This window comes from Equus quagga, chromosome 13, assembly GCF_021613505.1.
Source record: "Equus quagga isolate Etosha38 chromosome 13, UCLA_HA_Equagga_1.0, whole genome shotgun sequence".
In the NCBI taxonomy this organism is placed as follows: Eukaryota; Metazoa; Chordata; class Mammalia; order Perissodactyla; family Equidae; genus Equus; species Equus quagga.
This window is the reverse complement of record NC_060279.1, coordinates 8936784-8950673: the sequence shown is the minus strand read 5'-3', so window position 1 is coordinate 8950673 and position 13890 is coordinate 8936784. Positions and strand designations below refer to the sequence as shown.

Sequence of the window (13890 nt, the reverse complement as noted above, 5' to 3'; positions counted from 1 at the left end):
GTTTACTGATGGTCTTGCAATCATAAGAACCACAAGGGCTGGTCTGGCCACAACATAGGTTATTGACAAGCTGAGACTGACACGCAACACCAGGTCACGGAAGAAAAACATAGCTTGAATTCAAACTATTTCTTAGGTCACTCTGATTAGGGTTGTTAGTTCCTTACAGAGAATGATCTGAAGATTGATATGAGAAGTCTCTGTATATCTTTAGAATTTATTGTACATACAATATGCAAATATGTGTATATCTATGATATGTATACATCCAGTATACATGTAGAGATGTACATATCTATTTATTTATGTATAATGAGCTGATCACAATTCTCTTTACAAAGTAAGCATTCATTAATCTTAACAGATACTGTTGTTGCCTTCATAAAATTCTTAGTTTAAAACCCTATTTATGTATTATGTCTCTTTTCTATTATCTGTCTGTCTCTCTACGCATCTTCAAGCCAAATGGGCCCTATGTGTCACAACAATGAGTGCTCTGATATCCAGAGTAGGCAAAATCAGTCATGTAGTATTCTGTAATGAATTCTGATATATTGAATATTTCTGACTGAATATACTACATGATACACTGTCACAAGGATCCAGTCATGGGAAATAGCATATAAGGGGAACATGGCAAGGAGTGCAGACCTGAGTGATACAGGATTTTGGAGGAATCTGATGTCCAGCTAATGCTCTCTCACAGATTTTAATATACATTCTGCTCTTGACATATATTTCAGCATAGAGAGGTGGAAAAAATATGAGTTTTGGAGTCCAAGAGATGGGGATTCAATCCCTGTTCTACCAGTATGGGGAAATGATTCATCTTCTAGAATGTCCGTTTCATCATTTTTATGTATGGAGACATCAATACATGGCTGCTTGATGTTCAGATGTAATCAGTTGTGCACAGAGAAGGCACATAATTGGTGCCCGATTCATTTTAGTGCTATTTAGTCAATAACTGAACTGTAGCCAAGTTTCTATATGTCTAATTCATTCCAGATTCAAAACAACTATGAATACAGTTAAAACTGCTTAATCAAACATATCTCTCATACTTTTTTTAATCTGAAAAATATATAAAGAATATTTCTTTTAATTAATTTTTTTGGAATTCCTCATTTTGCAGCTCTTAAATGAGAACTACTAGATCCATTCAAAAGTTTGTTGTTTTTTCAATGTGCATATTGAGTTCTTTTTTAAATTTCTAACATTTATGGATTTTTATACCTCTGAATATTTATTCCTCAAGTTTTACCACTTCCTCAAGAAAAAGCTCCCTCCTTTCTCCTCTCACACAATCCATGTCCAAGTTGTCTTCTCAACTACTTTAGCTTATCTAGCTTTCTGTTCTCTCAGGCTCTGTCCTCTGGTATTCATGTGGGCATCTGTCTTCCTATATGTAAGATTTTAATTTAGTTGGGTGGCAAATTTCCTGACAGGTGTGCCTTTTTTTAATTTCCCCCGAAACTCTTAGCACAGCAGTGGGCCCATAGTAAATGTTGGACATGGATTTGCTAGTCAAACTTGATTAATAACCTCATCCCAAGTAGTTGAACCAGGAACAGGTTACAAAAAGGAAAGCTTGGGTTTGGTGCTCATTTACCTCTTGTCAAATCCTGAGATGTCAATTCTGATAGCTTACACCAGAAAGGCAGCAATGGTGACTCATTACTTTAGAATTTCAAAAAGTCTTCCCTACTGTCACTCGTCCTAACTTGAAGTTTCGTCATTTCTGAACCTTGTTTCATGAAAAGACGCCCTGGAATGTATTCTTCTTGAGATAGGCATGCCATCTTTCTTAAGAGACTTTCGTCAGGTTAAAATAATTAACCAGGATATACCGAGCCAAACCTTGGTTAAGGGCAAAAGGAGGAACTGGATTTTATTTGGAACAGTTCCTCACTTGAATAAATGTTTACTGAAGTGCATAAGCAGAGGCAGTCCCATCTAAAATTTGGAGAGGAGACAGGAGAAGGATCAGATCAGAGAAGCAGGAAGGAAATGGTCGAACTTTTCAGTGATCAATTTTAAATTCAGCACCTGTGTGTACACATCTCAGACGTGATACAAGTGCCAGAGTTATAGGCACAATGGATCACTCTTCTTCTGGAGTCAGTTTATTATTCATCTCTGCATCGTAGCATCTAGAACAGAGCCACAAAAAAATTGTGTTGAAAAATTGCTCCTATGTGACGCTGACGCTTTTCTTCGGAAATAGGTTGATTGATCAAGATCAAATAGGGCCAAGTTAAAATCTGACCACTCAGTGAGAAATAGTGCTGCAAATAGCGTGGTACTAAGAGAAGACGGTTGGGTCAGAAAACGGTATCCCTGGGCTCAGTTTCCCACTCCACTGTTGCTCACCCATCAGTGGTGTGATATACTGCTCAACCTGTCTTACCCTGAGCTTCCTCTTTCAAATATGAGGATGTTAAATCCTTAGGCTTTTTTTCCCTAATTTTAAAAATCTTTGATTCTCTCTTAGATTCAAGCAGTGTCTTCAAAATAATTTCATGTTTACCTCTTTTTCGTTAAATAAACTTCAGTAGACTTATACCCTGTGGTAAATATTTTTATAATCATTCTTTTCTGGGATTTTATAATTGATTCAGTTTTCATAGCATCTGTAAGAAGAGTGGAGAAGAGACAAACACTTAGGGAACACCTCATATGAGCCAAAGCTTTCACATTTATTTCATTCTCAAAAAAGCCCTATGAAGTGGAAACTTTCTGTATTTTACAATTAAGGAAACAGAGAAGTCAAGCAACATGCTGAGGCCACTGAACAGGTAAAGGTTGGCCAGCACCAGGCTGCCCTCTCAGGTCTGTCAGGTTTAGAAGTCCATGCTCTTTCTAGCTCAGGATGCTGGCATTTTATTAAAAATGTAAGCATTCCACTTAACAGAAGGAAAGACTGAGGTATAGAGAACCAGGGGCTTTCTCAATTTTGCAGCAAACTAGCATTTTCGGTGCCAAGAAGAAAACTCAAGTTTTTTGGAATAGAGTGTAAGCTCAGACTGGGAGGGGCAGAGTGCAAGAAAATATTCTTTTGCAAGATAACTTTATTTCTATATGATGCCAGCATTGAATTTTTTGGGTTTTAGAATGGTGAGACATGAAAGAATTGAGCTTGTTGTATTTACATTTGTTTAAGTTTAAATTCTAGTAATACACTTGGTGTTTTCTAGAGACTATCTCAGAATGAACACATTTTATATCCTAGAAATTGGTAAAACTCTTCATTTTTGCCAAACCACAAACCTGTCTCCCTAACCCCCTGCCTCACACATACTTGATGTCTGGAGTGTGATAGGGTTTAATCTGGAACTTTATTTCTTCTTATAAAAAGTAATTTTCTTATCTGGAAATAATTTGTAATGTTGTACAGCACTGTACTTCCTCTTGCTTCAGGAAAGCTTTTTTTTCCCCTGAACTTCCCTTGTGTTGGTTTTTTCATCCTCTGTGTTTGTATTGGCTTTTAACCAAATGTTCCTTTCCGTGTCTTTGGCCTGGTGCCATACGAGAGTCAGCACTCAGCCTAGAAGTATCGTTTTCCAACACACAGAATCAAAAGGAAAACCCCGCCTCTTACACCCACTACTTATTACCATAATACTACAAAACTGCCTAGTTGCATCACTTACCCATCACTTGTGAATTTCTGCTTTTCACAGCTCTCATTCCTGCAGAGAATGAGTTTGAACCACATGGAGAATATGCCTTTAAGCCATTCAAGTCCTCAAGGAGCCCAGAGAACATCCTGGAAACAATGGGTCCTCTACTCAACAATAATTATTTTGCTATTGCTTTGTTCCTTCGGTACACTAATCCTTACTTTTCTCCCACTCAAGGTAAGGAGACAACAGTACCTAAGGTTGCTATTTCTTTTGTAAATATAGTAATTATCATTGTCACTCAGTATTGTTTGAGTTAGTTGGAAGGAAGAGACATGTGGGTGAAGATAATGTAAAGATAATGCCAATTTTGTCATGGCATATGGCTTTTGAGGTTTATTAAGTGTTTTGAAATGAAAGGTATTAGAAAATGCTAAAAATGTTAGCTGCAGAACTGAGTTATGTGGAGAGAATCAGTTAACTAAATCAGTCAATTGACACATGCCTGTGGAGTATTTTCTCCCTTTCTACACCTCTGCTAAGCCCTCATGGTGGAATAAAAAGGTGTGAAACATGATGCTTACCCTAAGAAATGGGATGCAAGCTATAGTCCTATTGAGGGAAAAGATTTGAAAAAGTAATGGAAGACAGACCAAGGTAAGTGACAGGTGGTTATGCGTCTTAGAAGAGGGAAATGACATTGAACTAAGAGTAAGAAGATCTGGATTCCAATAACTAGCTGTGTGAATTTGAGAAAGACTTTTAATCTTTTTGGTTCTCAGTTTCTTCATCTGAAAAATGATGGTAGGAGAATGGATTTGTTTATTATAATGTCTCTTCTAGCTATAAAATACTGTGATTAATAATTTATCTAAGGGTAGTATAGAATATAAATGCTTTAGGAGTTCAAAGGGTGGGGAATGACTTTGGGCTAGTGTGATCAGGGAAGACTTAATGGAAGAAAAAGGAACCACATTCCTATTTGGGAAACCCCTGGTGCTTCTCAGGAATTTCCCATTGAGCTCCAGTCCAAGTTTTGGGTCTAGTGAAGGGAGTGGAGATACATTAGGTTCTTATTTTTCTAAGGGGATTGGTCAGCAAAGATCTCAAAGATATGGTTCTACCTCTTAAGATATTTGAAAGCAACTGAGAAAAGACGCAGGAGGAAGCAGTACACTCTATTTGCTGGTAATGATTTAGTTAGGGCAAGAGTAGCTTTGGCCAAATTTTTACACAGTAGCCCATTAATTTGTATTCCATAGCTGTACACAAGAGTGTGCAACAGAGGCATTCTAATCACATCCCCACTCCCTCAAGGACTGTATCTAGTGGAAACCTGAACTTTCTGGAACAGAGGAGCTTTGAGCAAAAAGAAAAGAATTGTCAGGAATTCTGAGTGATTAGATTTCTGAGGAAGGGGAAGGGTGAGAATAGCAATAGCTTAAATTTGGAAGTGCTTTTTCCTTCTAAAAACCACCTCAAGTCTTATTAGCTAGATGACCACAAAGAATATAGGATATGCTGTAGGTGTCATCCGTTCCTGCATATGACTGTGGGAACCAATGCATAGAAGGAAAGGCAAGGAAATGCCTTTCTTAAAGGCCCACAGTGCCTGTTGCAAAGGGGAAGAGGAAGTCTAATAATGTCAGAGTCATCTAGGGCACCTCTTGCCAGAATTGAACTTGATCAATCTTGTGGGTGTGAGCTCTGATTCTGGATTCTCTCTCTAGGCAACATGCAGCTACTCAATGAAAGGTTCTGTCTCTAAAGAAATTGCCTAGAATTTGTTCCAAATTTGAAGATGTTTAAAAGGTTCTCAGGATATTGTCCTGGCAGGATGCCAAGGAGGCTTATTTCCCATGGGAAAAGCCAATGGCCTGGCCAACGATGTAATGATATTAGCTCATGTATTCTACTTTCCACTCCCCTGCACTTCCCTTTCCCTGCTGGCCACAAGTAAGTATCTTTGGAAAAGAGGACTGAGTGGCTAGCGGATGGTGAGTCATTATGAGCTGGCCGCTTCCACCTTCTTACAATACTTGGAGTTTATATTATTTTGGTTTCCACTCTAGTTTTTATATGCAAAATCCCACTTCCAGCTTCTCTCGGCACTAATTCAAAAAGTGTTAGGAAGATTGTCTTCTTCTAGACCAACTGAAATTTCCTTGGGAGAAAAATTTTTTCTTCTTTTCCCCATTTTTTCAGAAGACATTCAACTGAAAATACCGGCTATAAGCTAAAGGAGTGTGGTCTACCCCTCACTGAAAATAACCTCACAGCAATTTTCTCTAAGAACTCAAATGTTCAGGAGAGTGCCTTGCTTCAACGAAATGAAAGATACTTCCAAAGGAGAAGCTATGTTTGTACTTAAAAGCAGAGTAGATTCTATTTCCAAATGATGATCTGTTTAGGGTTGATTTAAGTTGGATTAAGTTTCAGCCATTTGAACCCAACTATGTAAATCTGGGCTTAAATCTAAAGGCAGTTATAAGAGCAACTGATCCTTGTAAGCAAAAATGAACTAAACTAAACCGAGAGTCCCATATGCATCTTTATGAGTGGATATTTACTCCTTCTAAACATCACCAGAACTATAAATGGAAACTGCCCCCACAGAGTGGTGGGGGTGAGACTTTTGAGTCATACAGACTCCGTTTGGATCTCAGCCTAGCCTCTTATCAGCTAGGTAACCTTCGGCTAGATACTTGACCCCTCTCACACTCATTTCCTCATCTGCAAATGAGCAAGCTAATTCTTATCTCATAGAGTTGCGGTAAGGATTCATGAGACAGTGCCTGACCTGTAGTAGCTCTCAATAGATTGTAGTGATTCATATTGGCACTGTTATTATTAATGACATTACAGTGAAGATGAATTTAAAGAGACTTTTAACAAAATGGATATTCCTTGCTTATCTATTTCACTTTCTCAGCCAAAGACTATACTTTGCTGTCAAATAGATGATTTTTGTAATTAGACAGATTTTCATTTGTGACATAATTAGAGAATGTCACAGTGGTGGTTTCTGTAGCTCCAAATGAACGTTGAAACAGCCCATGACATAGTATCCAGGATTTCTGTCTCTGGCAGTTAATTTGTCTGTGGCTGTAGATTTCTCCACACGCTCCTTATACGTGAGAGTAGACAGCAGAGATGCTATCTGTGGCACATATTTTGGCACTCATTTATATTTAGATTGTTACCAATTGCTTCAGGTGTGTAATCGTGTCTTTCTAAAAAGATTATAAACTTCTTAAGAGGCAAGGACCATAAATTACACTTGTTTCTCTTGCTTACAATGCTAGTATAATGTTGAGAATATAGGGTGCTTAAAGTTTTGTTCAAATCTTTATTATAATCAGTATCATTATCAAAACAAGTAATATTTAATGAGCAGGATCAGACAGAATATCTGGCAAAGCCCTTCATAAGAATTACCTCATTTAGAGTCATGAACAACCTCAACGAGCTAGGTGATATTATGTTCCCCCATTTTATAAATGAGGAAATTGAAGTTAAGGGAGTCCCTTTTACATGCCTATAATTAGTTAAACTAAATTGAATTTCAACATCTCTTCTAAGAAATCCCAAAACAATGATGAAATAATTGCAAAAGCAAAAACAATTCAGGAATCTGGTGATTTATCTTCTAGAGAAGCAGCTTTCAATTTTTTTTTTTAAGATTGGGACCTGAGTTAACATCTGTTGCCAATCTTCTTTTTTTCCTTCTTCTCCCCAAAGCTCCCCAGTACATAGTTGTATATTCTAGCTGGAGATCTTTCTAGCTCTGCTGTGTGGGATGCCACCTCAGCACGGCTTGATGAGCAGTGCTAGGTCTACCCCAGGATCTGAACCTGCAAACCCCTGGGCCGCGGAAGTGGAGCACGCGAACTTAACCACTCGGCCACGGGGCCAGCTCCCCAAACCTTTTGATTGCACCTCCTAATCAACAAAATGTTTTTGAGTAGAATCTCAATATATATGCTAATTATTATGTTACATACAAGCACTAATACGATGTGTATTAAACAGGTACACAAAATAGAAATTTATAAGGATAATCCAAATAGTATGCTTAATGTAGTTTAATCACAGTGCAAAACCATTTTGCTTTTACTAAAATATTATATTTCATTAGCGTGTTAATGTATAATATAAATGTTTCTAAAATAATTGAAAAAAACATTTTAGAAGAGTAGTTTGATAAATATGTTTCCTTAATTTTCTTAATGTGAGTATAACACTTTGTGTTACAATAATTTGAAGGTTATATTCTAACTTGTTTACCTTGATTTCAAGTTTTGACTATCATGACTGGAAAATTACCTTACAAAGAAATATAGATCAAAATAGAAGAATGCATCTGTGAGTGTGCTTACCACGAATGACACTGAATTTTCAATCTATCCTTCAATGATGAGGTTTTCTTTTTTAATTAAAATGACATTATCCCTCACTCTATTCATGCCTTTCCTTCTCTCCTTACACAACTTACATTCCCTGCTCTATATTTATAACCCTTCCCTTGCATTAACACACTCACTTGCCTCTCTATCTCTTCGTTATACTCCAATATTGAAACCTCAGTCCTGTAAAATCCCAAGTATTGGTTGAAACCAGCTGCTCTGTGTCTTGCACAGTTGAATGAGGCTGAGGAAAAACATAAGGTCTTGTTGAAAAGTTTTACTTTAGATTTGTGGCTACTAACTTCAAGTGGGACTTCAGCATTGCTCTATAAACAACCTACATTTCCCCCGTCCATTTACTCTCCTCTACTGGACTATTTCATTCCTTTGACTTCTCTTTAAACATCCAATGTCTCCTCTCCATTCTCACTCTCACCTGATAACCTTGCTACCAGGTTCTGTGAGAAAAGAGAGGCAAGCAGGAAAGAAGTTCCAAAGCTCCCCATCGTATCTACCACTGAATTTCATCTACATTTCCTGTGTTTCCTTCTTGTCACTATGCATGAACTATTCATGCACCTGTCTAAGGCCACCCATGAACTAGATTCTACCCCCTCTTACCTACTCCAGGGCATAGTTCCAACCATGATCTAGCTCTTCCATATTACCCGCCCCCCCAACCTTATCGGAACATTCCTATCAAATGGTAACTGATAACCACGTTGTCATTTCTCTCATATTAAAACAAGCAAAAGCAAAAATCAGAAAAACAAACAAAAAAATCTCTTTGATTCTCATCCCCATCCAGTCTCCAAGGCTCCACTCAGTTTTTCCGCTCTACTCATCACTGTCTCCACAGCCAGCACCTTGGTCAGAGGCATGCACTTTCTTGCATAGATGGTTGCAGTGCCCTCAGCGCTTGCCTCACTGCTTTTGCCCTTGCCTCTCTTTAATTTACTTCTAGCACAGCAGCCAGAGAAATCTTATCTAAGGAAAATGTACAACACCTTTAAGTTCAAAAAGTCTCTTAAGCACTTTGCCACAAGACCACTGTTGAACTTTATATGGTACAGAAATTTTTTTTGTTTATAACTCATCTTACTATTAAGTAGTTTAAATCCTTCAGCACTTAAATACTTGTATTTATAAAATTAACCACACTGATGGCCTCTTCGAGCATGTAAACTACGGTATGTTGCAACAGTTTGAAACTGAGGTCTCCTCAGGGTGTCTCGGGTACTGTATATGATGTGTGATTGTCTGAATTTTAAATAAGGGTGGCTTTATCAATCTGAGTTGTAAATATTTTTTTTTTAAAGTTTGGCACCTGATCTAACATCTCTTGCCAATCTTCCTTTTTTTTTTCCCTTCTCCCCGAAGCCCCCCAGTACACAGTTGTATATTCTAGTTGTAGGTGCCCTTGTTATGCTACATGGGACGCCACCTCAGCATGGCCTGATGAGCGGTGCCATGTCCGCACTGGGATCCAAACAAGCAAAACCTGTGCCGCCAAAGTGGAGCACATGAACTTAACCACTCGGCCACAGGGCCAGCCCCTGAGGTGTAAATGTTTCTATAGCTTAATTTCATATTTTTTAAAATAAAAATAAACATAATTAGAAATTCTATTATTTTCTTCTCACATGCCGATGGATCACCTTGTGCAGTCACTGGAGTGCAGATACTATTATTGTTTATAGAAAATTTCTATAACATGAGAAGAGGAGAGTCCAAGATCAAACAATTGTCCTGTGGGTAGAGGCTAGGTGGATGGAAAGAGACCTTACCCTTTGCCTATAAGACCCAGAAAAGCAGCTAAGTAAGGCAAGGCAAAGGATGGAGCCAGTGATCTGTAAAAGGAAGCTGAGAGAGCTGAGACAAGGTAGAGGGAAGGATTTTTTTTTACATGGCTAGGGAAAAGAAGTTTGTTTCAGGAATCTGAAACTCTAAATAAGTCAATCAAGAAACTTGTGACGCTGCCGTCATCCTGACCAATTCCTCTTTTTCTTCTCCTGCAGACTGCCAATGAGACCTGTGTAGCTAAGTTTGGTGAGTAACCTGTCTTGCATGCCTCCTTTTTACTTATTTTAGTATTTGATGCAAGAAAGCAAGCTCCAGTGTTGTCAAGGAAGCCGGGATACTATTTTATTTATTCTTCAGGTACTATTTATAACTGCTTACCATGGTGCCAAGCAGTTACTAAGAGCTGAGGCTTCGGAGGTAAACCAGACACACAGGCCCATGCCCTGATGGAGCTGACATTCAAGGTCACCTCTCTGGGCAGGAATGCACGTCACTCTTACAGGCCTGGGAATCTGAGACCCAGGAATCGACTTTTAATTCTGTGTTTTAATAAGTGTAAGTTTTAGGTTTCTACAACCTTTCCTTTTGACAAACTCAGAGTCCTTCTCACGTTTCACATATTGCTGGTGTCCAGTAGAGTGTGTGCGGGGGTACCGTTTGTGTTTCCAAATGTATAGAAGAGGAATGACAGCTAGGGAAATGACCGCTTCCTCTTCTCTTTTCTTCTCTCCTCTTAGCTTCGGAGTCACTTTCCCTTACGGCGACCTGGTATTTGCTTAGAAACACATTAGAGTTTACAGTCACTTGGCCTTGGGGTATTTCTTAGACTACACACAAAATTGAAAAGAAATACATTTCGGGTTGTTTACAGGTTTCAGGCCAAACACATATTTTCAATTGAGAGGAGAATATTTCTAGAGTCAACGGCAACCCCTGTTTTCCTATACAGTTCAAACTGCCAGACTTCCTTGGCTTGTGGAGAATTAGGCAATCTCTTTTTACTTGCCTCTGCCTTTATGATTTGGTTTTCTAGTGAATGGAGTGGAACTCATGATGGGCTTGAAATTCCTCTTGATGTGGTAAAAGCTGTGAACTTCAAGTGATGCTAAGGTGTTCTTTAAGTGGCCCCATCACAGAATTAAATAAGAGAACAAGTGACACTTTTTCCTGGTGACTTGTCTGTGGCCTAATACATGTCAAGCAGGAAGAAATCTACTGAACTCTGGCCTCATTGGAGATATAGGGAGACTTTGATTCTTGCTCTGATGATCTTCCTTCATTCTCCTTCAGAATCTACCCCCAAAGTCTTAAATCAGTCATTTCTATATACATAAGAATTTATCAATGTGTTATTCTTCCAGGGTGTCTTATCAAGATTTCTTTCTAGTTATGGGATAAAGGCTTTGCTCCCATAACAAAAATGATGGAGAATTAGAGGACAGGCTAGATAAGTATTTGGGGTGGTAAAAGCACTTCCTGGGGCTCTGAAATCACACTACTGTGAGAAAACAATTAACATCAAGAAAATAGATGGATTCCATATATACCTATGGAAATGAATGACTAGGTCTTAATCCTTTCCCCATCCCTTGTAACAGCATTCAAGTAGGGATGGTTATATTTAAATAGTTGAATAATTTCCATTTATAAACTCATGAATTCACCAGTAACTATTTTTGGACGATTTGGATAATGATATCCCAAGTGGATCTTGAATGATATGTATCTATAAACTGATGAGAAGAGTCATAATTTAGACACAATGCATCTAATTTAGGAACACAGATGTATCATTCAATCGAGAAATATTATTGAGCACATACTAGGTACCAGGAACTGTTTTAGGTGCTGAAGATATAGCAATGAACAAACTAGAGAAGTATTTGTCCTCAAAGACATTATATTCAAGTAGGTATGAGATAGACAATAAACAAATGAACAACTTAATTTATAATATGCTAGATGGTGACACTTTCCACAAAGAAAACTAGAGCAAGGTAAAGGGAGAGAATGACAGGAGAGTACTATTTCATATTGATTGATGAGGAAGGTCTCATTGATTTATCACTTTAGTGATACACAGTAAGTCATATTTGCATATAAAAGCATGAATATGCATCCTTGACTGTCAACTCTGCTTATCACAATCCTGGTGTCTAATTCCTCTCTCCTTCTTTCTTTCCTTTCACAAATATTGATTGACAAGAGACACAGTGCCACCTAAAACGTCACCCACTTTTCTATTCCAAATCCATTTCCTTAGAGATTTCCCAGCTAGAGATACACTTAGGATTTGCAATTTCTGTAAAACATGGAGTAGATAGCTACTTAAAATGTTAAAATTGTGGTTATAGAGAACTAATATAGACCAGGTCAGAAACAACCTGTAAGTGGGAAAGAATTATAATAAAAAAGAGAATGAAATAATTAAATAACTATGCTTTCCTTTTTTTTTCCTCCCCTGTAAATTTCTTATAGGACCATTACCTTCAAAATGGCAAATGACATCTCCTGAGCCTCCTTGCGTGAATGAGATAGCTGATTGGCAGCTGAGGATACTTCAGGATGGCTTGTATTTAATTTATGGCCAAGTGGATCCCAATACAGCCTACAAGGGAGCGGCTCCTTTTGAGGTGCGGCTATATAAAAATGAAGACATCATACAAACTCTAACAAGCAACTCTGAAATCCAAAATGTAGGAGGGACTTATGAATTGCATGCTGGAGATACAATAAACTTGAAATTCAACTCTGAGCATCAGGTCTTAAAAAATAATACATACTGGGGGATCTTATTGCTAGCAAATCCCCAATTCATCTCCTAGAGACTTGATTTGGTCTCCTCATCCTCTTCAGCACATGCAGAGGCACTGGTAGGTAGATTGGAGGAGGCAGATTTTCAATGCCTACAGTTTGTCTGGGTACACAAATCAACACACACAGAACTCCTCTGCATGTGAATTTTCATCTCTCATGCTCATCTGAAAGAGACTCAGAGGAAAGGTCAAAGACATTTGGTTACCCCTGACATTGGGTTGGCAAAGACATTTTGCTAATCCATGATAAAGTAAATATGGGTGGCTAGACTCTTCAAAGAATCTTTGTCTAATCCTTGAATGCTTGGTGAAAAAGTGAAGTCTTATTCCCATGGGAGCCTTACGTGGTTTGCAAAAAAGGTCCAGGGCAGTAGTCTGGCCTTGTCCTCATATTCTTGGGCTGCTCCACTTCATTCTTCCTGTATTCCCATCTCTGAGACCATCCTGATAAAAGTAGTCAGATTGGGAGAGTGGCCACAGATACACCAACAACAATCCATTTTAGATGTGATGACGTTAGAGGGTGGAGAACACTCTAGAGAACTAATGGGACAGAGGCATAAGTGGCATGGAATGGAACACACTTATTTGGGAATTTCTCTTTATTTCATCATACTCAGGATGCATGGTGCTTTATAAAACTAGTTGTTCAAAGCCCTTCATATAGGGCTTCATGACAACTTGTTTGTGTCTGTGTCTAAACATTGTCAATGGTAAAGAAAGAATAATCGTTAGTAATCATAAGATTTAATCCTAGCAATTGGTATTACCAGTACTGTATTTTGCCATGTAATGATTTCATATTCTTTTAGCTGGCTCTCTACAGTTCACAAAGTGCTTTTGTGTATTACACAGCATCTCTATGAAGTTAATGGGGCAGGTATTTTGGCACAGTTCTAACAATTAGAATACAGAAGCAGATGGAACATAAGTAACTTGCCTCAACCCATAGAACTGGTGATTAACAGGGCCAGTGGGCTTCCCACTGTATCACACTGTCTCAGTTTTAGAGTTGGTATACCTGCTATCATGTTATAAGTCAGTTTAGCAGATTCTATTTTCAGGAAGTGTATTCCCTTTCAGCCCAAGGTGGGTAGAGAGAAGCTGCAACAGATCTTTCCTTTCTCAGCAAATTTCTTTTCCTTTTCCTGCTTGGAGCAGGGAGTATTAGGGTGTTGCTCAGGGCTTACTCCAACCAGCTTCTTTTCCTCACTTTGAAGAACCTGTCTTGGTCAAAAGTGT

General features: G+C 38.3%; 1 protein-coding gene across 1 annotated transcript; it reads left to right on the top strand.

Annotated features, from left to right (window-relative positions):
* Positions 1-3690: 3690 nt before the first annotated feature.
* Positions 3691-13275, top strand: TNFSF18 (TNF superfamily member 18). Its single transcript, XM_046680235.1, has 3 exons — positions 3691-3860; positions 10048-10078; positions 12311-13275. The coding sequence occupies exons 1-3, from the start codon at positions 3702-3704 to the stop codon at positions 12655-12657; spliced, it is 537 nt and encodes a 178-aa protein (XP_046536191.1). The 5' UTR covers positions 3691-3701; the 3' UTR covers positions 12658-13275.
* Positions 13276-13890: the final 615 nt, after the last annotated feature.

What these genes read in the sequence shown, in the direction of transcription:
- TNFSF18 (XM_046680235.1), top strand. Translation starts at nt 3,702, where the DNA reads ATGAGTTTGAACCACATGGAGAATATGCCTTTAAGCCATTCAAGTCCT. An exon ending in TTACTTTTCTCCCACTCAAG is followed by an intron (nt 3,861 to 10,047) that starts GTAAGGAGACAA and finishes CTTCTCCTGCAG; the next exon opens with ACTGCCAATGAGACCTGTGT. An exon ending in GACCTGTGTAGCTAAGTTTG is followed by an intron (nt 10,079 to 12,310) that starts GTGAGTAACCTG and finishes AATTTCTTATAG; the next exon opens with GACCATTACCTTCAAAATGG.